General features: G+C 34.9%; 1 protein-coding gene and 1 long non-coding RNA gene across 2 annotated transcripts; one reads left to right on the plus strand and one right to left on the minus strand.

The window, feature by feature from the left end:
• The first annotated feature begins 3,422 nt into the window (after window positions 1-3,422).
• LOC123678365 lies at window positions 3,423-4,966 on the plus strand. Its single transcript, XR_006747227.1, has 3 exons — window positions 3,423-3,927; window positions 4,366-4,523; window positions 4,709-4,966. It is a non-coding gene; the product is annotated as an uncharacterized LOC123678365 (long non-coding RNA).
• A 607-nt stretch (window positions 4,967-5,573) lies between these two features.
• On the minus strand, window positions 5,574-8,077 carry LOC123678363 (putative nuclease HARBI1). Its single transcript, XM_045615353.1, has 4 exons — window positions 6,923-8,077; window positions 6,528-6,814; window positions 5,837-6,455; window positions 5,574-5,751 (listed from the first exon to the last, which is right to left on the minus strand). Exons 1-4 carry the CDS (start codon window positions 7,132-7,134, stop codon window positions 5,646-5,648), a joined length of 1,224 nt encoding a protein of 407 aa, XP_045471309.1. The 5' UTR covers window positions 7,135-8,077; the 3' UTR covers window positions 5,574-5,645.
• Between the last annotated feature and the right edge of the window lie 17,119 nt (window positions 8,078-25,196).

Consider the following 25,196-nt stretch of genomic DNA (forward strand, 5'->3'; position numbering starts at 1 on the left):
TGGAGTTTTGAATGGTAGGTCAACTTGAAACCTACCCGATGGCAACCGAATGGTTGTGTTTTTTACTATCCGTTCAGCATTCTCTTCTGCTGAAGATAAAATGTGTTCAGATTGATTAGATATCTCCTCAATTTCACAGAACTCAGTCAGAATATTATTTAGTGAATCTTCTTGATTAACAATCGACTTTGAAGATTCAATTGAATTTTGGGAAAATTGTGCCAATGCTAAGTGAGTAGCGCGAGACATGTGAGCTGACTGTGGGACTTTTCCTGCAATTAGATATCCTAAGTGAGAATTTTGAAGAACAGGTCGACCAGGACCTAATTTGATAATGCCATTCATAATAATTTCAAAATAGATATCTGCACCTAAGAGAATATCAATATTGGAAGGAATATTGAATCTGATATCCGCTAATTTAATGCCATAAGGAATGGGGATAGAACACGAGTTGATATATGACTGTGGTTGTTGGCATGTTATATTTTTGAGGATAGCACAGGAGACCTTAAACTTTCGATGAGGATATACTAACGAATGAATTGTAAGATCTATCATTCTATTTGACATAGAACAACTTTGTGAGATTCCAGAAATTTGAATCGTTTGATTATACGGTTCGAGATGAAGTCTGTTGACCAGATCTTCAGTTATGAAAGATGTTTGACTTGCGGAGTCAGTCAAACAACGAGCAATAACTTGCTTGTTGTGTGAATCATATAATTTTACACAGGCAGTAGCTAAAAGGACTTGATTATTAGAAGATAGAGATGACAGACTAGACACGTTTTGACCTGGACTAATATTTTCATTACGGGTTGTGATGAATGGTTGAGCACTAGTAGACAAATGAGAAACTGCTTGAGATTCATTCTGAATTTGTGATAGATTATTTGATCTGGATACTTCGTTGTTGGATCTTGGATTAGGAACTTCATTGGAATATTGGCGAGTTGAAGTCCTATTGAAATGGAGCAAACTATGATGCTTTCTATGGCAATGGAAACATGTGTGTTGACTAGAACACGATTGTACACTATGACCCAACGTAAGACAATTCAGACAAGCATTCTTTTCTTTCACTAGACTGTGACGATTGTTAGGAGACAAATTCATGAATTTTCTACACGAATATATCTTATGTTCATCCGTATTACACATAAGACATTTGAAAAATTTATTTTTGTTAGTTCTGTTCGACGTGTTAGCATGATAAGAATTAGTATGGGCATATTTAGGGGAAGTTTTGAATTTTGAATGACCTGTTTGTTCGGTTGAACCTAAATTTTCGAGTACCTTATATTTCTTTTCTAAGAAACCAATAAATTCTGGGAGCGTTGGAAAATCTGAAGTATTCTTTTCTTCTTCAAATTCTTTTTTCAGAGTGAAATCCAATTTCTGGGTGAAAATTTGTATGAGAATCAAATCCGTTAATTTCTCCGATAAATTATAAGTTTTCAAGGCAGCGATATTTGTCTTGATTTGCGTAATAAAATCTCTTAACGCGTGTTCATTACTTTTCGTCAAGGAGGGAACATTCAATAGTTTACGAATATAAGAGTTGACAATAAGATATGGATTATCATATCTGTCTTTCAAAGTGTTAATAGCTATGTTGAAATTCAAACCTACAACTTCCAAGTTTTCAATAAGTTGTAACGGTTCTTTTGATAATGCTGATTTTAAGTACATCAACCGTTGGATATCAGACAAATTTTCGTTGTCTGTTATGAGGACGTTGAATAGTTCGAAGAAACTCGGCCATTGTTTAATATCACCCGAGAAGTTAGGAATCGAAATTTCCGGTAACTTTATGCTAGAATGAGTAGTGGGCTTATTATGTTTTTCACTTGGCGAGTTTTTGAACTGATTCATAGTTCTCGTTGCCATAGATATAACTTTAAAATACTTAGTTTCTACAATATCTCTGTCCTCTTCATATGAGGCAGAGTCAATTAACTCCAACTGAGTTTGAACATGTTCATAGTCTTTGAAGATTTGCTCTAACTGACATTTACGAGCACTACATTCTTCTCTATCTTTATTATTATCTTGGCCGAACCAATTGGCCATTCTAGTTAGTTTACTCTTAAGTATGGTTCTTTGTTTAATCAGATTATCGATATTAGACATTTTGAACAAAAGAAATAATTAAGGAAATATATGAAATAAATGAGAATTATATAGAAAATGAATCAAAATTCTAAAATTAACTTATCACTCTCTCCAAAACTGCTTGCACTGGAACCAAAATGGATTTTGGACAGGAACGATACGTCGTAGACAGCGACCTCTTGTTGCGAAAGAATTCACCACACTTTGCGCATGCGTTGATTAAGTTAACCTCTATGTCTGCTTCAGGCACGTGGGTGATACTTCAATTGTGGAAGTTGATAATTTCTTCAGGGATATCTCCAATTTATATACGGCTCTAAGGATCAAATTTATATCCGGCTCGAAGGATCAAATTATGTAGCTATTAGATGAGAACATCCATACATAAATTGGACTGTTAGGTGCTGGGTTGTTGAAGTTCGAAGGACCATGAAATTTTCCACACTATTTATTGAAGTAGGTTTATATATACAATTACACAATGTACACTTTACAAGATTCGCTTAACTAGTTATCGAAAACTATGAATCAGTTCCACGCACTTATCCAATAACTATTTACCGACTTGGGTAAACGATGACCGACTGAAGGATCTTTTTTAACCACGTGGCGACTAGGCCAATATTTAACTAACTTGAAATGTGCAAGCTGAACACTGTGTCTCAAGGGGTGAGAGCAACGACGAACTATACTAAACTGTACTTACTAGACTGTGTGTAGAATATTCTGAACTGACTTGAACTCGAATTGATTGAAGTGACGGTTCGATCTCTTACCCCCTCTCGACCCTTTTGTCGAACCATCGAAAAGGGTTAAGAACATAGAAGTGCTACAGATAAAACGGCCATAGTTAAATTATCATTATAGCCAGCCGTCATTAAAGGACGACTGCGCGTAGCACACAAATAAAGTGCGCGGAATTATCTATAACTAACTTCAGGGGTGATTCTTTGGACAATGGCGGCGCTGAGTTCTACGAACCTTGATCAAAACTTAACAACAGGATAAAAAAAGAAATTTGAACATAGTATTTTTGAAGCTATACATGATACCGATAAATTATTCCGACAATCTTAGAAGTTACTGTCGAAAAATATTCACCAAATGAATCCGCAGGGTTTGTACATAAATTTCCATTCAAAAGCAGATTTATTCTTTTATGATTTTTATTCGTTTTGCCGATTTCCTTATTCACTACTACTAGTTTCGAGTAATTGATTGTAATCTGCCTTAGCAGTTCTATACATTTTCAAAGATTCCACTGATCTGATATTAGAATGCAGCCAATATATATCTTTTAAACGAAGGCTAGCCTGTTTTATCTCTCGCGATAACCAAGGCTTAGAATCCTTTTTAGTGAAAATCCTCTTGAGAGGACAGCATTCGGTAAATGCTTCTTTAATGATGTTGACAAATATGTCAAAGCAGAAATCTATATCAAAATTGACATAAACATCTTCAAACTTGTGTTTTTAATTAGAACATTAAGTTCATCTAAATTTTTTTGAGTAACCTGCCTAACATCGCAAGAACTAATACTTTTCATTGAGTAGTAATAATCAAGGGAAACCACCTTATGATCAGCAAGATGAGTTTCAAAAATTCTAGTTTTACATGATTTTAGATCTACATCTGTCAAAATATAATCTAGCAAGGAAATTGATGTTTTACCAGAAATATCAGTAAATATTCGTGTTGGTTCGAATGATGTGATATTCAAATTAAAGCATTGTAGAAAGTCACTGAATCGAGATTTCGGTCTTGAGTCCATGCTGTTGAAATCTACATTCATATCTTCACACAAAAATAGTAAGTTGGTTTGATCTGTACACTTTTGCACCACGCTGGTGAGTTTATCAAGAAATAAGTTGAAGTCACCCACGGGTGATCTGTAGACACTAATTACACCCACTTTCAAGTCTTCACCCGATATTTTCACCGCACAGACCTCACAATTTAGTTCTTCTGAGAGCTGAGAAACATCAATGTTCGTAGCCCGTAGTGTGTTCTTTACGTAAATGGCAGTTCCACCAATTTTATGCGAGGTACGACAATAATATGAGACTAGCTTATAATCAGAAAGCCTCATAAGTTCTATATTTTCTTTCACACTCCAATGTTCGGCAATGCTAACTTTGTCCGGTTTCTCTTCAATTAATAGTACTTCCAGATTGTTGATCTTATTTGAAATACATTGAATATTTATTTGAAATATTTTCAATCTTTTTGATGACGTGATAATTTTAGGATTCACTTGGAGTTCTGATTGGGTACTTTTTGCCGGAAAAAATGACGGACATTTGCATGTTGAGGCCAATTGGAAGGTGAGACGGCTTTAGAGTACTCACTTGCTGGAATCATGACCTTAAAAGAGGAATAACTCTCGGAAAATCGTGATTTCAAAGGTTCACACATTACATTTCCCAAAAAATTCTGCCTTAGAAAAGACACCAAATCTTCAGCAGTCGTATCCGGTCGTAGATTTGTAACATGGAAGGGTCTTAATCTTTCTATTCCCTGAACATTGGTAGATCCTGCGTAATCACCGGATACCAAAGTACGGTTGGGTTTTCATTTTAACTTTTTGTAGGGTACTTGGGTCCATTCCGACATCTCGTAATGTTGTTTTTTTGCCCTGAGGTAGGGGGAAAGCTAATGCCTTCTCCAGCAGCGATGAAAGTCGTAATGTTGATTTGCTATGAAGTATAATTGTATCTTCTTGACCATTTGTCGACAGTTATCCCAGAAACTCCAAATATTTGCCTGGGTTTTCTAAATACGGAACCATACCATACCATATCATTCGATAGCATGGTAACCGGTCACAAGATCCGAGCTCCCACAAATCTGTAAGGCCCAGTTTCACCAAACAGCACTTGATCCCAGATTGATTAAACTCCGCTTGTTACTCAAGCAGGCTTAACAGTGTTTTCTGTTTCACCATGCATCAACCCGTCCAAAGATGATCGCGATTAACCAAATCGCGATTAAATAGTCGGACCATTTGGCAACGTTGTGAACAAAGAGTTATAACAGTGTTCTGTATCGTATTAGCAGTGATGACCACCATTGGCGCTAGGTGTCAGGTGTCATTCATTCATAACTCATAAAATTTCGAAACATTTGTCATCTTGTAAACAAAAAACAAAGTTAATTTTTGCCGAAAATGTCGAGTGATGTGCTTCGAAATGTCGGAAACTTGCAGAAGTTAAAAAGAAATTATCCCCTTTCACAAAACCACACATTCTGTAAAAAAAAACTATATAAGTAATTTTATTAACTTATTTATTTTTATTAACAAGTTTAACTGCTTCTTAAATAATATTTCAATCAAACATATCAATAAATTATTCTTTGCAATAAATTTCATAAAACACAAAAACAAAGTTTACGGCTATTTTAAATGGGAAATATTGTGCCTATACATATAGTCATATTTTGATAAAATTGACCCAAAAATTAGAAAAAAATTTGCTGGCTGCGAGTGATTTTTTTTTCTTTGTCAGCTGTTTTCAATGTCTTAAGTCCTATTGATCCTGCCTCACTTCTGGATGTGGATCTTCCGCAATCTCTTCATGTTCTTCCACTACAACCCTTCCAATTTCCCTGCGCTGTCGCTCTAGCATTACCAGCCTGAAATATACATATAAATTAGCATTTGCTTTGCTATTATAGAAATGCCAAAATATGTTCAATAATCTTCAGGCCGGACACAAACCTTGTGAAGTATTGATGAACCATAGTACGTCTTTCTCGGTGCTCAGGGTAATCTCTCCTCTCGTTCAATGGATGACCTAAGACTGCTATGGGATTTTGTCCCATGTCTCCCTGATCTATTATAACATCCCATGGTGCTGGTAGGTTGGCTTCAAACTCAGCATCAAAAGGTGGGACATCTTCCCCACGTCTTCGTAGGACATTGTGAAGTACAGCCGTTGCCACTATTAGAGGAAATACTTTATCCAAATCGATTCTAAAACCTAACGATAATACAGGAAAGCGTCTTTTCCAAACTCCAAACATTCTTTCCACAGGGTTTCTCGTTCTGATTTGAGATTCGTTGTATAATTGTTCCGCAGGGTTCAAACAATTTTCAAAAGGAGTCATGAAATACTTGGTACAGGAATATCCACTATCTCCTACTAGGACAGCATTTCCATATCTGTCATCATCAAACATAGCTTTCCGATAGCAATTACGGAATATGGTGGAATCATGACTACTTCCAGGCCACCTCGCAACTACGTCTGTGAATTCAAGTTTGGCATTGCATATAGCCTGAACATTCAGTGAAAAGTAACCCTTTCTGCAACGAAACAGCTCTGCATTATCACCACCTGAAAAATGACATAAATTTAATGAAACAGTGGGAGAAGAATCATTACATGTAGGAGGAAAGAAGGACGTACCTGGAGTTTTAATTTTAACATGAGTGCAATCGATGGCACCCAAAACCCTTGGAAAGCTTGCAATTCCGAAAAATTCAGTCTGTGTTCTTCGAATTTCCTCCTGAGTTTCAGGGAATGTTATATGCAGTGGACGGAGAGAGGCAATAGCAGTACTCACTCGATGAATTATTCTGTGGGCTGTCGATTTACTAATTCCAGTGAAGTCTGCAACTGTCATTTGGTGACAACCAGTAGCATAGTATCGTAAGGTGCATAGTAACTGATTCATTGGAGAAACAGAATTATTCCTGGAAATCAATAGGAAACGCAAAATCAGTGTATCAAACTATATTGCAAACATAACCTCAACAATATCAGTAGCCAATTCAAAAGGAAAATGAAACATTAAAACTTACTTGTCGTTTGCAAATTCAATTTGTTCCTCAATTGAACCCAGTATTTGGAGTGCAGCTTTTTTTGAGAGACGGAATCTTTTCTCAAAATCCGCATTGTCCAAATTTTGGAAATGATCTTCTCTTTCTCGGATCCATCGAGGACGTCGAACGACAAATTCTTCATCACTATCATCATCTTCAAAGGCAAGATCATATACTCGTCGAAAGGCCATTTTAACGAAATTCCCGGAAAAATAATTACATAGACAAGAGTTCCAAATAATTATTAATCTCAGCTTGAAAGGTTATAATCCTCCAAAAATGGCCGATTAGTGCTAAATCGCGATTGGTCGATTAAATGGCGCTTTGGAGTGTGGTGAAACGCTACATTACATTAATCGTGATCTAAAGCCTCACTTAAGAGCTAAGTCAAGATTAAAGCATTTGGTGAAACTGGGCCTAAGAGTTTATTGGTATATCGGATAAATTCACTGAAGATTGACGGTTCATTCCATTGTTTAATTTCTACTACTGAGTATATTTGGTATGAATCTCAAGAAAATGGTGATCACAAGAGAAATCCGAGATGAAATTGCGTCCGAGGTAAACAAAGCGCTGAAGAACTACTTGAGCAATGAATCATTCTTAAAAACCATAGCGGACAATGTGTCGAACACGATAATCAAATAGTCGAATTGAAACTGTCGCAGATCTAAACAACAATGACAAATATGCAAGCTGACATTACAAACATCAGGGATGAAAACAAGGTCATAGTTGAGAAGGTAGATAGGCATACGAATGATTTTTTGCATTACAAAACAATAATGGAGAGGAAATATGATCGAATCGACCGATATTCGAGGAAATGCAGCAACTTGACGATTTTTGGTTTTGAAGAGCGACCGAATGAACAAACTAGAAGATGTCTATGAAATTGACTGAAGACGATATGGAAGTGTGCTAGAGAGTTGGAAGAAAGGGTGGCGAGAAGTCAAGGGCTGTTTTTCTCAAAGTTAATAATTTAAACTTAAAAAATCAAATTTATCCCAAGAAACGGCTGCTGAAGGCACTGGTGTTGTGATAAGAGAAGATTTCACTAGTCATAGAGTTGAACTGTTCTCCAAATGTGTGGAAAAAGCTGTTGTGAAGAATGTTTGGACAGACTCTGGAAAGGTTTACATCTTTAAAGGTAAGAAAAAAATTTTTGTAAGATCTCTAGACGATCTCGATTCTTTTTTTTTCAATGGATTATTGAGAATTTCCCATTCTTTTGTCATGGGTATTTGATTTTGTCAAATTTTGATTTGTTAATTTTCTGTATCTATCAATGATTTCAAATTTCGAATTTATTTTAATTTTTAGGGATTTCGGATCGGGGAATGAGTTCCCAGGATTGTGTTGGATATTTTGGATGTATTGGATGGAAATTAGGGGGTAAAAACGGTAGTTTGTAATAATTTAGATGGTGGCTGGAATACCCAGAAATTAAGTGGTCTGGGAGTGATCCATTTCAATGTACGTAGTCTCAAAAAAAATTTGATGAACTTCTTCTACATTCACAAGAGAATATTGATAATTTAGATGTAATTATTCTGTCGGAAACTTGGAGGGTGGAAAGGGTGAGTGATTTCAGTATTCCCAATTTTCTTGTTTACTACAATGAATCGAAACATAATCAGAACGATGGCCTGGTTGTATATGTGAGGAGCTCTATAGACGCTGATGTTCAGATTGTGAGTTTGACTGAAACGAATCTATTAAGAATAACATTCCGCGTAGGCCTCTTTGAGAAAAATTTCGATATTGGCATAACAGCTTCCTATCGACCTCCTTCTACTGATTGTGGGATTCATCTAGGGGATTTAGAAAGTTTTTTTCAGCTTTCCGATAAAAAACGCTATTTATGGGTGATATAAATATCAATTTGTTGAATTTGAATTGAAAAAGCTATTTATGGGTGATATAAATATCAATTTGTTGAATTTGAATTCTCAACACACAAATCGGTATCAAAATTTGATGGCGGAGAATGGTTTTTCTTCGTATATAAATGAGGTCACGAGAAGTGTCAATGGCTCAAACTCTATACTCGACCACATTTTCATCAGAAAGGAAAATTGTTTGAATGATAAAATAGAACTTAGACCCAATGTCATTAATATCAATACCAGAGATCATTTTCCGGAGCTTTTGGGTGTGGCCCAGTTGAAATTGTCGAAACCTTGGCAGGATAGATGTCATTCATATAAAAGAATCGATTTCAGTAAACTTAAAACAATTCTTAGATCAGAAGAATCGGAAAAGGTTCTCCCAAGTAATGATAGTCAAGAATCTTATAATGTGTTTATTTCTAATTTATTGGGACATGTTGAAAGCGCAACCGGGAATTATAAATTATTATTACAGAATTACTGAGTTGAAACCTTGGATTACGGTTGGAATGATAAACTCTATCAGAACAAGAGATACTTTGAAAAGAAAACTCTTAAAAAATTATACGAAGGAACTTGAAGATCAGTATAAATGTTTTAGAAATCGCCTTAATCATAATAAGGTTCACAAAAAATGAATATTACATGAATAAACTAAACTTAGCTAGAGGTAACATTAAGCAAACTTGGAGGATAATAAATGATATTTCATGTAATGATCCATCTGTTAACACCTTGGAGAGTACCTCCTTTAACTGGATTAATGGCGAGAAAGTCACAAGTAATCGCAAGAAAGCAAACTTATTTAGTGAGCATTTTAATGAAGTGGGTGTTAATTCGGTGAAAAGTGTGATTTGGTAAAAGAGTGATCTTCTAAAAGAGTCATCTGAAGTATCTTCTTTTTATCTAAAACCTGTGAATGTGGAACAGATTGCTGCACTGATTTCTGGTCTCAAAACATTTGTTCCTCAGGTCCGGACGGTATCTCTTGAATTGTTAAAAAACATTAATGAGTTCATTCAAAGTCCCATCGTCCATATTATAAACCTATGTTTTAGTCAGGGTACTATACCTCACCAGTGGAAGGAATTCAGCGTTACTCCGGTTTTTAAGGGTGGTTGTCGAGGTAACTTGAATAATTATAGGTCAATATATGTGATCAATGCCTCTGCTAAGATTTTTGAACAGTCTCTGAAAACAAGAATGAATTCTTTCTCCGGAAAATGCCATATTATAACAGATCGTCAATTCGGCTTCATAAAAAAGTCTAGTGGTACGGAAAACGCGATTTTAGATCTTACTGAAAAAATCGTTAAAGCCCTCGATGTTTCTGAGAAGTGCTTGTCCATTTTTCTGGATTTGGCGAAGGCGTTTGACACTGTATCTCATGACATCTTGTTGGCTAAATTATTCAAATGTGGCATTCGAGGACATGCTTTGAAACTTACCTGTTTGACAGAACTCAAAGGGTGAAAGTTGGTCGGGATCGGAGTGCTGCTTCGGTGGTGGACATTGGAGTACCCCAGTGGACTATCTTAGGTCCCATCTTATTTCTGGTGTATATAAACGATATAGCTAGAATAAGAAATTTAAAGGGAAGTATCGTGTGTTATGCTGATGACACAGTACTTTGTGTCACGGGAAGGGACTGGAGTGTTTACCGCGCTGCTGAAGAGGATCTTCGAAAGCTACATATTTGGTTGAGCAATAATCTTTTAAGTTTGAATGTGGATAAAACCATTGGATGAGGAAACAACACTCTACACGCTTTCGTTTGGGGACGATCAAATTGTGATAGCCCAGGATGTAGATGACCTGAACTACATGACGCGCAAATTAGTAGAGGAGTATGCCAAATGGGGCCTGGAGGTGAACATCCAAAAGACACAATACTTGTGCATTGGTGGTGGTCGGCAGAGCTCTGATCCGGACCTGACTTTGTCTAGCTCTCAATCAATAAAACAGTGCAAGGCCTACAAATACCTGGGATTAAGAATATCGGAGGATGGAGTTCTCGATGAATCGATACGAGAAAGGAATACCCTCGGCAGGAGGGCGATATCGATGCTCAATGGTGTTTTATGGGATAAAAATATATCCAAAGAAAATAAAAAAAGGATTTACAACACAATTGTTAAGAGCATTGTAACATACAGCTCGGAAGTATGGCCAATAAAGGCTAAAACTGAAAAAATGCTCATGGCTACCGAGATGGACTTCTGGAGAAGATCGGCGGGCAGATCAAGAACAGAAACAGATTCGTCGCGCATATCTGGCTTGATTAATATTTCGAGTTGCTTCGTTAATGCGTGTGCGTAATTCTTCAACTGAATTTATCGGCTTGTCATATACCTTCTCTTTGAGACATCCCAATAGAATAAAATCTAATGGATTTAGATCAGGAGATCGTGGTGACAAAGAAATTTTACCTATTCGTCTAATACAACTTCTATGGAATTTTTCATTCGAATAATCACGTACCTTTCGTGCGGAATGTGCAGGGCAGCCATCATGTTGCAGCCACATCCGTCTCCTGTCTTCTAAATTCAAATTTTTTAGTAAAAGCGGCAACTATGCATATTATGCAGGTTGAGGTAGGAGTCGGATATGGCTGCAACATAATGGCTGCCCTGCACATTTCGCACGACAGGTACGTGATTACTTAAATGAAAATTTCCCGAGAAGATTGATTGGACGTATGGGTACAATTTCTTGGCCACCACGATCTACTGATCTAAATCCATTAGATTTTATTCTATTGGCGATGTCTCAAAGAGAAGGTATATGACAAGCCGATAAGTTCAGTTTAAGAATTACGCACACGCATTACCGAAGCAGCTCGAAATATTAATCAAGCCAGATATGCGCGACGAATGAAACGATCTTTTATTAGAAGATGTTCAGCGTGCACTTATGTTAGCACTTACTGTAATTTAAAATAAATATTGAAAATTTTACTGTGTTTTATTGAACCCTTATTAGGTATCATCTCAAATCCCTAAAACTCTCTTTCACTGAAATTAGTACCTCAGATGTAATAATGAAACGTACTCCGAGCACCCAATAAAAGAATAACATGTATTACACCATTTTAGAACCGCAATGAAATAGACAATTTATTTATGAAATGTTCACAAAGGTCTCAATACATTTTTTTTTCACCATAACGACTTAAACTTGAAGAAAAAAGTAAGTGAATTTGCAAACATGAGGATAGTCCTACTTTTTTTTTCTTAATTAAGCAAGATGGTAGGAATTTGGTAGTTTATCTCTTAGTACAGCTATTTGAGAGTAAAATAAAAAACTATGCCCAAAGAAATAACAAGATTTGTGATCACAGCATTGAAATTAGTGAGTTAAGGTGCACTTTTTAGAAAAAAATGAAATTGTCCGATATCTCGAAAACTATGATATTTTTACTGAACATAACTTTACATTTTCTGGTCGGCCATGACCTCCCCTATTCGCCAGTACAGGATTATCCATTAATTACGCCACACCCTGTATATTGATTCAACTCTGTGATAAGAGGCTGCAAGGGCTACTTTACTACTGTCTGTGAATGTGTGTAGCTCTATGTTCTCAGCATTTGGTTGGTCATGCTATAACATTTTGGTACTCTGAAATTATTTACCGATTTCAGATTCTCCAGCATCCAAATGATCTTAAAATTTCCTGGTAATTCTTGGTCCAAATCAATTTTAGCTTTTCATTTCTGCTGCATTAAAATTGTTCCTTTTACAATAAAATGAGAAATGAATTCCATGTGATCAAATAATGTCATAATCTATTTTGAAACATTTCTCTTGGTTGGTCTCTAGTTTTCATATTTCTCGATCTCCATTTTGAATGACAATTGATCAGTTTTAAAATTCAGTAGATAAGGTCCAATCAACAGAATATCATTCAGACTTGAACCCTGAAATTCATAAACCATCCTCACTTTCTTCCTGTTCTGATTCACCACTGGAAAATGAGGTAGATTCCATATCCGTTGACTTCTTCTTGAAGCTTCTTCTGTCAATTTTCGTAGGTTTCCTTTCTGAAAATGGTCATCAAATTTTTCCTGGTATTCTTGATTCAATGTAGGGTCTTTCATGCACTTTTTTTCCTCAATATTCTCGGATTCTGATGAATCTAGGCTAACAACTGTTTCCATTTCAGTTTCTTCCGGCATATGTAAAATTCTAAATTTATTCTCATATGATAAATCCTTCATTGGCCCGTGAACCGACCATCCTAATTTGCATTTGGAAGCATATGGCATGTTCTATGGATGAGATAAATTTCTGAGACTTCGTACACCATGGAGTGAAAATTTTCCTTCTTCATTGTTAGTATCCGATATTTCAATATCTAGTTTTAAGGAGTTCTCTTCTGTTACTATATCATCGTTTGTCCACTGTAAACATAGAGGTTTCAATTGGCCGTCTAACTTTTCAGCAATTTTTGAGTCTAACAATATTATTGTAGATCCCTCGTCACACATGGCCAAGATTTCACATTGTCCTCTAGGTCCATAATTTTTTACTGGAATAAAACGATTCCTTATCGTAGACACAGATTCAGTAGTTATTGGGTTCTCAATCAATTTATCACTTTCTTTATGAAAAAGGGGATGATGTGAAGTCTGCATCCATTCTTCCCACACATTTTCTAATTTCTTCATTTTACTTTTTGATGATTTCTCTTGAGACAAGCAAAACATAATTTTTTTTGTTCTCACAATATTCCATCTACTTTCCATATCATCCATTTCCATTTTTGGATAATTCTCTTCATGAGCGGGCTCTTCACAATAACTGCATTTAGGAATTATTTGTTCTTGAGTAATGAACACTGGTTCTGTTCTCCTTGCTGTGCCTAAAGACGATTTTAATTTGTCCCCAGGAATTTTTGATCTGTCACAATATTCAGAAAAATTAGCGACACTAACTTGACAAGTTGTCTCTGAAAAAGTAGCCAACCTATTAGTAAAATCTTCAAGATTCATATCACAATTTTCTCTTCTCTTCTGAATTATAGCTTCACCCCATTTGAGTTTCAACTCATCAGGAAGCTTACTCACTAAATTTCTTTGTAATTGTTAATTTTGCAAATGGCCAACACAATTTAGAGATTTCATTATAGTTCCAATATTAGTAACTTCGGTCGAGAGGTCTATCAATTTTTCCAAATTTGTATATTTGATTGGTTGAATGACGCTAATTTTGGACAACAGCATCTCTATAATAATATCAGGTCGGCCAAAACGAGTTTCTAATGTTGCAATAATTTTGTTCGCATCAGAAGTCAAAATTATACCAGCAACTGCTGCCTTTGCTGGGCCTTTCAAAAATTTTTGAAGTTTGAACACAATTTAATCGGCTGAATAAAGGTATATGACTCGGTCAAATTACGAACTTGCCGAATGAAAACTGGCCAATCAAGAGGATTTCCATCGAAGTAAATAAAATCTTTTTCTAAAAACTCACGTTTCTCCGGCTTAACGTGCTGTTGAACGGTATTATTCACCGAGAGAAGCACCTCAATTTATGGTCTCACACAACATCTTCACACTTGTATCACCGTGCTGTGGCAATGTGTTCTTGTTCGTTTTTTCGTGGTCGCCAATTTCTTCTTTTTCACTTTCAACCCATCGATTTATCTTAGTATATCATTATAATATTCATTTTCGCTATGCTCGCTCTCTTGATTATCTTATTCCTCCCCCAGATCCAAGAGTCTCAAAGCATTATCTATCTCCAATTTCTTCAACTCTATTTCCTGTCTTTTCCTTTCAGTCTCCAATTCAATTCTTCTTTTTGCTATCTTAATGCTTGAAGTCTACACAGTTCTTGAACTTTCTCCAGTCATTGACTTACTTTTTCTTGACATAATCAACTCTGGTCTCTCGTTCACCTCAGATTTTTCTGCATGGTCTTTGGAACGTTTATTTCCCACCATCGTGTCTTCCTTCTGCCTTAAGTCCTCTTCCTTCCGAACTTGTCAGGCCACACGAAGTCCTAAGATGAACTTGTCCGTATTCCAGCTCCACTTGTTAGAGATCATTCTTTGCCGTTCATATCACGTCGGGGTCACCAAAATGTTCAGAGTTGGACCCCTAATGACTACTGAACACTTAAGAGTATATTTTCGGTCGAAATCTTTTTTATTATCATACAACTGTCAAACAACTGTCAGTCATCTATTCGACTAACTTGATAAAACAAATAATAAAATTCTATGCTAGATCTCTGTGAATTCTCACACCGCCCTTTGTATCTTGTGGTGTGATAGGTAATCTTTCATCGATCGTACGCAATGTGAGATCACTTACGCATTGTTGTCCAGGAATTTATGATAGGCAAAAATGTTCGAAAAAAAAGAAAGCCAGTGGAAACGGCTTTAGAAAGGAATGATTAGCAAAAACGCTAGAGAAATCAAAAATGGCAAATTATCATCGAGGCAGTTGATGTTTTTTGTTGGGGGATGGGGGTGTTATTGATACTTTTTCAGCAGGGGCGCCAAAAAATGATTTGCTTCAGGCGTCAAAATTCTCGCGCCGGCCCTGATTAATACAGCCATATCTACAGAACCCCTTGTCGGATTTTACCTTAGAAGGAACGGAAAGTAAACATTTGTACTCGATCCCGAATACAAGAGAGATGGAAGTTTAGTGTCATCAATCACAATCGAGCTAGCCAATTGTGTGGGCGAGCCATAGGCGTGGAGAATCCTGATTTGATTGTTGATTTCTTCATAACTTCACAATAGCTAAATCATTCAACTGAGAAAAACATCCCGTCAAACAAGGAGGGACGAATGTTGGCATCAAAACAAATGCATCAGTTACAAGGCGATTTCCGTTCCTCTTATAAATGTTCTAATAGCGCGTTCGGCAATAGCATCCGAGCGGACGGATATTTTAGTCACGTGACCACAGATTTTACAAATAATCAAGATTTATCTGAAATAAACGAACGGTACAGAGCACCTGAGCTTCAACTGTTATGTCAGTTCTTTGATATATGCATGTGGTGCCCTTCGTGGCTAAATGAAATGAAATCATTAGTAAAACATAATCAATATTCATAATATACACTTTTACTGTCTTGCCTGTTGAAGAGGCGTTAGAAATTTATGCTTTTTTTAACTATACTAAGAAGTTTTCAGTTGATTTTGTTTTCAATATTGAAAAATACGGAAAAATTCTGAAGATATGGACTTTAATATTATTAATTATTTACTGCAAAAAATTCACAAATTCATTGCTATGTAGTTGGTTGCCACATTTCATATTACAATAAGAAAAAGTAGCTCGATAAAGAAGGAAAGATATGGATTATTAGTGTGAGAAGAGTTTGATAAGAATATTTGAGAAATGATAGCAAATGTCTCTCATCTAAAACTTATTGTAGTGCTGATCATACTTTGAAAGAAATGGCAACCTGAAGTATTCCATAAAATATGCAGTGCTCATTTTGAGTGAAACGTGAAGAATAATGATTATGAGAGAACTTCATTTAAACCAAAGATTTGTAGAGGTTAGTTTAAATTATGTTACGTTTATCTAATCTCATATTCTACTTATTTCAGAAGTATAAAAAAATGGATACCTAAATTCCTCTACAAAAATGAAAAGATATAAAATAAAATTGGTCTGATCTAGTAGAAAGTATATTTCCAAGGAGGAATCACTTCTAAAATCTCCATTCTTTTTATGAAGACAAAAATGTTTCAATGGAAGTTTAAGAAGGAAAAAAGGAATTTTCATGTCAAATTGATCCAAGTGATTTGGAAGATGATATCTTTTTGTTTTCATCAGTAATTTAATGGACTATGGTGCCAAGGGAATGTGTGATGGGATAACTTACTGCCATAGGATAAATAAATGATATGTAAAATCAATGCAGTATTTGATAATAATAATTTATTTGCACACAAGAAATCCATAAAAACATACGCCATCAAAAGTTCACATAGCTTGTCAATCAAAAAATCTTAAACTATAAATGAATAGTATTAATAGTCATTGTTATGAAAACATAAATATGTTTGTAGTTACAAATTATCAAATAATATTTACAAAAATGATTCCTAAATAAATCACTCAACCTGTATATTGTATGATCCAATAGCAAATCCTTTACTCTCTTACTAATAACAACTGGACTCAATTTTTTCAATAATCTGGAAGTTATAACATGTATAACTTCAGACATGTATGATTCGGAACTTTTCTTATTCTGGATGGTCTTATAACAGCACAATTAAGGCTTGGAAAAATATCTTTCTAATTGAAAAATTTAAACTTTCATGCTACACAATGTGTGAAGCATATTTTTAAAATACGCGCTATAGGTCGAAAACGTCCGACGAAAAATATCGACATCTGATTGATCAGATATCTTTGCCGAACGCTCCAGATGTGTATTCCCCTCAATCTGGAATCTGGATGTAATAAACGAACGGTTCAGACAAGTCCGAGCGGTCCGAGGTAATAACCGAACGCGCTTTAAGTTCTAAGGCCCAGTTTCACCAAACAGCACTTGATCCCAGATTGATTAAACTCCGCTTGTTACTAAAGCAGGCTTAACAGTGTTTTCTGTTTCACCATGCATCAACCCGTCCGAAGATGATCGCGATTAACCAAATCGCGATTAAATAGTCAAACCATTTGGCAACGTTGTGAACAAAAAGTTATATAGTGTTCTGTATCGTATAAGCAGTGATGACAACCATTGGCGATAGGTGTCAGGTGTCATTCATTCATAACTCATAACATTTCAAATCATTTGTCATCTTGTAAACAAAAAACAAAGTTAATTTTTGCCGAAAATGTCGAGTGATGTGCTTCGAAATGTCGGAAACTTGCAGAAGTTAAAAAGAAATTATCCCATTTCACAAAACCACACAGTCTGGAAAAAAAACTATATAAGTAATTTTATTAACTTATTTATTTTTATTAACAAGTTTAACTGCTTCTTAAATAATATTTCAATCAAACATATCAATAAATTATTCTTTGCAATAAATTTCATAAAACACAAAAACAAAGTTTACGTATATTTTGAATGGGAAATATTGAGCCTATACATATAGTCATATTTCGATAAAATTTACCCAAAAATTAGAAATTTCCGGAAAAATCAGTACATAGACAAGAGTTCCATACTGATAAATAATTATTAATCTCAACTTGATAGGTCAGGCCCAGTTTCACCAAATGCTTTAATCTTAACTTGGCTCTTAAGTGAGGCCTTAGATCACGATTAATGTAATGTAGCGTTTCACCACACTCCAAAGCGCCATTTAATCGACCAATCGCGATTTAGCACTAATCGGCCATTTTTGGAGGATTATAACCTTTCAAGTTGAGATTAATAATTATTCATCAGTATGGAACTCTTGTCTATGTAATTATTTTTCCGGAAATTTCTAATTTTTGGGTCAATTTTATCAAAATATGACTATATGTATAGGCTCAATATTTCCCATTTAAAATACACGTAAATTTTGTTTTTGTGTTTTATGAAATTTATTGCAAAGAATAATTTATTGATATGTTTGATTGAAATATTATTTAAGAAGCTGTTAAACTTGTTATTAAAAATAAATGAGTTAATAAAATTACTTATATAGTTTTTTTTTTCAGAATGTGTGGTTTTGTGAAATGGGATAATTTCTTTTTAACTTCTGCAAGTTTCCGACATTTCGAAGCACATCACTCGACATTTTCGGCAAAAATTAACTTTGTTTTTTGTTTACAAGATGACAAATGATTTGAAATGTTATGAGTTATGAATGAATGACACCTGACACCTAGCGCCAATGGTGGTCATCACTGCTAATACGATACAGAACACTATATAACTTTTTGTTCACAACGTTGCCAAATGGTTTGACTATTTAATCGCGATTTGGTTAATCGCGATCATCTTCGGACGGGTTGATGCATGGTGAAACAGAAAGCACTGTTGAGCCTGCTTTAGTAACAAGCGGAGTTTAATCAATCTGGGATCAAGTGCTGTTTGGTGAAACTGGGCCTTATAATCCTCCAAAAATGGCCGATTAGTGCTAAATCGCGATTGGTCGATTAAATGGCGTTTCGGAGTGTGGTGAAACGCTACATTACATTAATCGTGATCTAAGGCCTCACTTAAGACCCAAGTCAAGATTAAAGCATTTGGTGAAACTGCGCCTAACAGGCGTAAGGCCCAGTTTCACCAAACAGCACTTGATCCCAGATTGATTAAACTCCGCTTGTTACTAAAGCAGGCTTAACAGTGTTTTCTGTTTCACCATGCATCAACCCGTCCGAAGATGATCGCGATTAACCAAATCGCGATTAAATAGTCAAACCATTTGGCAACGTTGTGAACAAAAAGTTATATAGTGTTCTGTATCGTATTAGCCGTGATGACCACCATTGCCGCTAGGTGTCAGGTGTCATTCATTCATAACTCATAACATTTCAAATCATTTGACATCTTGTAAACAAAAAACAAAGTTAATTTTTGCCGAAAATGTCGAGTGATGTGCTTCGAAATGTCGGAAACTTGCAGAAGTTAAAAAGAAATTATCCCATTTCACAAAACCACACAGTCTGGAAAAAAAACTATATAAGTAATTTTATTAACTTATTTATTTTTATTAACAAGTTTAACTGCTTCTTAAATAATATTTCAATCAAACATATCAATAAATTATTCTTTGCAATAAATTTCATAAAACACAAAAACAAAGTTTACGTATATTTTGAATGGGAAATATTGAGCCTATACATATAGTCATATTTCGATAAAATTTACCCAAAAATTAGAAATTTCCGGAAAAATCAGTACATAGACAAGAGTTCCATACTGATAAATAATTATTAATCTCAACTTGATAGGTTAGGCCCAGTTTCACCAAATGCTTTAATCTTAACTTGGCTCTTAAGTGAGGCCTTAGATCACGATTAATGTAATGTAGCGTTTCACCACACTCCAAAGCGCCATTTAATCGACCAATCGCGATTTAGCACTAATCGGCCATTTTTGGAGGATTATAACCTTTCAAGTTGAGATTAATAATTATTCATCAGTATGGAACTCTTGTCTATGTAATTATTTTTCCGGAAATTTCTAATTTTTGGGTCAATTTTATCAAAATATGACTATATGTATAGGCTCAATATTTCCCATTTAAAATACACGTAAATTTTGTTTTTGTGTTTTATGAAATTTATTGCAAAGAATAATTTATTGATATGTTTGATTGAAATATTATTTAAGAAGCTGTTAAACTTGTTATTAAAAATAAATGAGTTAATAAAATTACTTATATAGTTTTTTTTTTCAGAATGTGTGGTTTTGTGAAATGGGATAATTTCTTTTTAACTTCTGCAAGTTTCCGACATTTCGAAGCACATCACTCGACATTTTCGGCAAAAATTAACTTTGTTTTTTGTTTACAAGATGACAAATGATTTGAAATGTTATGAGTTATGAATGAATGACACCTGACACCTAGCGCCAATGGTGGTCATCACTGCTAATACGATACAGAACACTATATAACTTTTTGTTCACAACGTTGCCAAATGGTTTGACTATTTAATCGCGATTTGGTTAATCGCGATCATCTTCGGACGGGTTGATGCATGGTGAAACAGAAAGCACTGTTGAGCCTGCTTTAGTAACAAGCGGAGTTTAATCAATCTGGGATCAAGTGCTGTTTGGTGAAACTGGGCCTTATAATCCTCCAAAAATGGCCGATTAGTGCTAAATCGCGATTGGTCGATTAAATGGCGTTTCGGAGTGTGGTGAAACGCTACATTACATTAATCGTGATCTAAGGCCTCACTTAAGACCCAAGTCAAGATTAAAGCATTTGGTGAAACTGCGCCTAACAGGCGTAAGGCCCAGTTTCACCAAACAGCACTTGATCCCAGATTGATTAAACTCCGCTTGTTACTAAAGCAGGCTTAACAGTGTTTTCTGTTTCACCATGCATCAACCCGTCCGAAGATGATCGCGATTAACCAAATCGCGATTAAATAGTCAAACCATTTGGCAACGTTGTGAACAAAAAGTTATATAGTGTTCTGTATCGTATTAGCCGTGATGACCACCATTGCCGCTAGGTGTCAGGTGTCATTCATTCATAACTCATAACATTTCAAATCATTTGACATCTTGTAAACAAAAAACAAAGTTAATTTTTGCCGAAAATGTCGAGTGATGTGCTTCGAAATGTCGGAAACTTGCAGAAGTTAAAAAGAAATTATCCCATTTCACAAAACCACACAGTCTGGAAAAAAAACTATATAAGTAATTTTATTAACTTATTTATTTTTATTAACAAGTTTAACTGCTTCTTAAATAATATTTCAATCAAACATATCAATAAATTATTCTTTGCAATAAATTTCATAAAACACAAAAACAAAGTTTACGTATATTTTGAATGGGAAATATTGAGCCTATACATATAGTCATATTTCGATAAAATTTACCCAAAAATTAGAAATTTCCGGAAAAATCAGTACATAGACAAGAGTTCCATACTGATAAATAATTATTAATCTCAACTTGATAGGTTAGGCCCAGTTTCACCAAATGCTTTAATCTTAACTTGGCTCTTAAGTGAGGCCTTAGATCACGATTAATGTAATGTAGCGTTTCACCACACTCCAAAGCGCCATTTAATCGACCAATCGCGATTTAGCACTAATCGGCCATTTTTGGAGGATTATAACCTTTCAAGTTGAGATTAATAATTATTCATCAGTATGGAACTCTTGTCTATGTAATTATTTTTCCGGAAATTTCTAATTTTTGGGTCAATTTTATCAAAATATGACTATATGTATAGGCTCAATATTTCCCATTTAAAATACACGTAAATTTTGTTTTTGTGTTTTATGAAATTTATTGCAAAGAATAATTTATTGATATGTTTGATTGAAATATTATTTAAGAAGCTGTTAAACTTGTTATTAAAAATAAATGAGTTAATAAAATTACTTATATAGTTTTTTTTTTCAGAATGTGTGGTTTTGTGAAATGGGATAATTTCTTTTTAACTTCTGCAAGTTTCCGACATTTCGAAGCACATCACTCGACATTTTCGGCAAAAATTAACTTTGTTTTTTGTTTACAAGATGACAAATGATTTGAAATGTTATGAGTTATGAATGAATGACACCTGACACCTAGCGCCAATGGTGGTCATCACTGCTAATACGATACAGAACACTATATAACTTTTTGTTCACAACGTTGCCAAATGGTTTGACTATTTAATCGCGATTTGGTTAATCGCGATCATCTTCGGACGGGTTGATGCATGGTGAAACAGAAATCACTGTTGAGCCTGCTTTAGTAACAAGCAGAGTTTAATCAATCTGGGATCAAGTGCTGTTTGGTGAAACTGGGCCTTATAATCCTCCAAAAATGGCCGATTAGTGCTAAATCGCGATTGGTCGATTAAATGGCGCTTCGGAGTGTGGTGAAACGCTACATTACATTAATCGTGATCTAAGGCCTCACTTAAGACCCAAGTCAAGATTAAAGCATTTGGTGAAACTGCGCCTAACAGGCGTAAGGCCCAGTTTCACCAAACAGCACTTGATCCCAGATTGATTAAACTCCGCTTGTTACTAAAGCAGGCTTAACAGTGTTTTCTGTTTCACCATGCATCAACCCGTCCGAAGATGATCGCGATTAACCAAATCGCGATTAAATAGTCAAACCATTTGGCAACGTTGTGAACAAAAAGTTATATAGTGTTCTGTATCGTATTAGCCGTGATGACCACCATTGCCGCTAGGTGTCAGGTGTCATTCATTCATAACTCATAACATTTCAAATCATTTGACATCTTGTAAACAAAAAACAAAGTTAATTTTTGCCGAAAATGTCGAGTGATGTGCTTCGAAATGTCGGAAACTTGCAGAAGTTAAAAAGAAATTATCCCATTTCACAAAACCACACATTCTGGAAAAAAAACTATATAAGTAATTTTATTAACTTATTTATTTTTATTAACAAGTTTAACTGCTTATTAAATAATATTTCAATCAAACATATCAATAAATTATTCTTTGCAATAAATTTCATAAAACACAAAAACAAAGTTTACGTGTATTTTAAATGGGAAATATTGAGCCTATACATATAGTCATATTTTGATAAAATTGACCCAAAAATTAGAAATTTCCGGAAAAATAATTACATAGACAAGAGTTCCATACTGATAAATAATTATTAATCTCAACTTGAAAGGTTATAATCCTCCAAAAATGGCCGATTAGTGCTAAATCGCCAGGGCCCCCGCAACCGCGCGTTCAACGCGTGCACCGCACGCGGGCGCCACTCTATAGGGGCGCCAAAATCTCTTATAGACCACATGAAAAACCGAAAGACCAAAGGTTTTTGAAATTTTTTTTTTATTTTTTCAACAATTTTGAACGTGCAAAGACATCTTTTACACATCCAAACAAGTTCCCGAACGTCGCAATCCCCATAAAATAACCTCGGCCACAGATTGCAATTATACGATTCTTTTCGAGTAAACAAATCATAAATAATCATCCCTTTGTCGGTACGGGATTTTTTTATGGACCGCCTGCACCGGATGGCGGGCACCATTTCTTCGATCATCACTAAAACGCATATGGTAGTATGGTACATATAAACAATCATAAATACCGAAGCAATAGCTTTTAGTCAGGGGAATTACTGAAACTTTCGCCACCATCTGTAGGAAAAATACTACAGGTTACAGAGAATTTCTGAAACTACCAAAATCTGCTTGCTATGCTATAACAGCAGAAACCTATCCAAAGAATAGTTATTTTGTTTCGAAACGTTTAGGGGTTGAGGTCAAGACGCAAAAAATTCTACTAGTTTTTCTGATTGGCAACATTTATCCTCAGGCATTACAAGACATGAAACATCAATTGCACATAAAGTTCACATGGATAAATTTAAAAAAAATGTTAAAATTGTCCACAACGGTGAACGATCATCACTTACGGGTTTTAGAAACTGAAAAAAAATATTGGCATGACGTTCTAGCAAGAATTGTTTCAATTGTTCAATGTTTATCCAGACAGTGTCTAGCTTTTCAAGGTTCTTCTAAAAAACTTTTTGAAAATGATAATGGGAACTTCCTCAAAACTGTCGAAATGATTTCATCTTTTGATCCTGTGATGAGAGAGCACATTAGTCGAGTGCAAAACTCACAAACAAATTCTTGATAACCCATTATTTAGGCTACCAGATACAAAATGAAATTATTGAATTGATGGCTTCTAAAGTAAAAAATAATATTTTGGATATGGTTCGAAGTTCCAAATATTATTCAATAATTTTAGATTGTACACCGGATGCAAGCCATACAGAGCAAATGAGCCTCGTTTTGCGTTATGTTGTTCTAAATGACAATTCTAAAATGGTTCAAATACAAGAAAATTTTATAGCGTTTAGTCCAATATTCGACTCTACAGGGGATGAAGGGCTATTCAATTTTGTTATGGGATTTTTGGAAAATTTAAATTTAGATATTAAATACATGAGAGGTCAAGGGTATGATAATGGGGCGAATATGCGCGGAAAACATATTGGTTTACAAAAACGCATACTCGATGCTAATTCTAGGGCTTTTTTTGTGCCATGTGCTGCACACAGCTTAAATTTAACTGTAAATGATGCTGCTAAGGTTTCAAATGAAACACTGAATTTTTTTAATATTGTACAAGAACTATATACATTTTTCTCCTCATCCACAAAAAGATGGGATGTTATAAAAAAGCATGTTCCTCAGTTACATCTAAAACCCCTAAGTGATACTAGATGGTCAAGTAGGATTGATGCTATAAAACCACTTAAATTTCATTTAATTCAAATATGTGATAGCCTTTTAGAATTAGCTGAAAATGATACTTTCACCATAGAACCTAAACATAAAGCAAATTCTCTTTTATCAAATATTTAAACTTTCAAATTTATTTGTAGTGTAATAATTTGGTATGATGTTTTATTCCAAATTAATATTGTAAGCAAAATGATGCAGAGTGTAGCGATTGACATTAAAGTGTGCCAAAACTATTTAAAGAATTTAGTTGATCATTTTAAAAATTATAGAGATGATAATGTTTTTGAGGAAAAACTTTCTGAAGCTGGAAAACTAGCGGCTGCTCTTGAGATAGAGCAAAGTTTTTCTCCATTATATAGTGTAAGACGAAAGTATAAACCAAAATTGTTCGATTATGAACACACGGATGAGGCACCTCAAGATCCAAAAATCGCTTTCAAAATTAATTTTTTTTTTGAAAATAATTGATCAAACGCTAAGTTCTTTAAATAGTAGGTTCGATATGATATCTGAAT

This window comes from Harmonia axyridis, chromosome 4, assembly GCF_914767665.1.
Source record: "Harmonia axyridis chromosome 4, icHarAxyr1.1, whole genome shotgun sequence".
Classification (NCBI taxonomy): domain Eukaryota; kingdom Metazoa; phylum Arthropoda; class Insecta; order Coleoptera; family Coccinellidae; genus Harmonia; species Harmonia axyridis.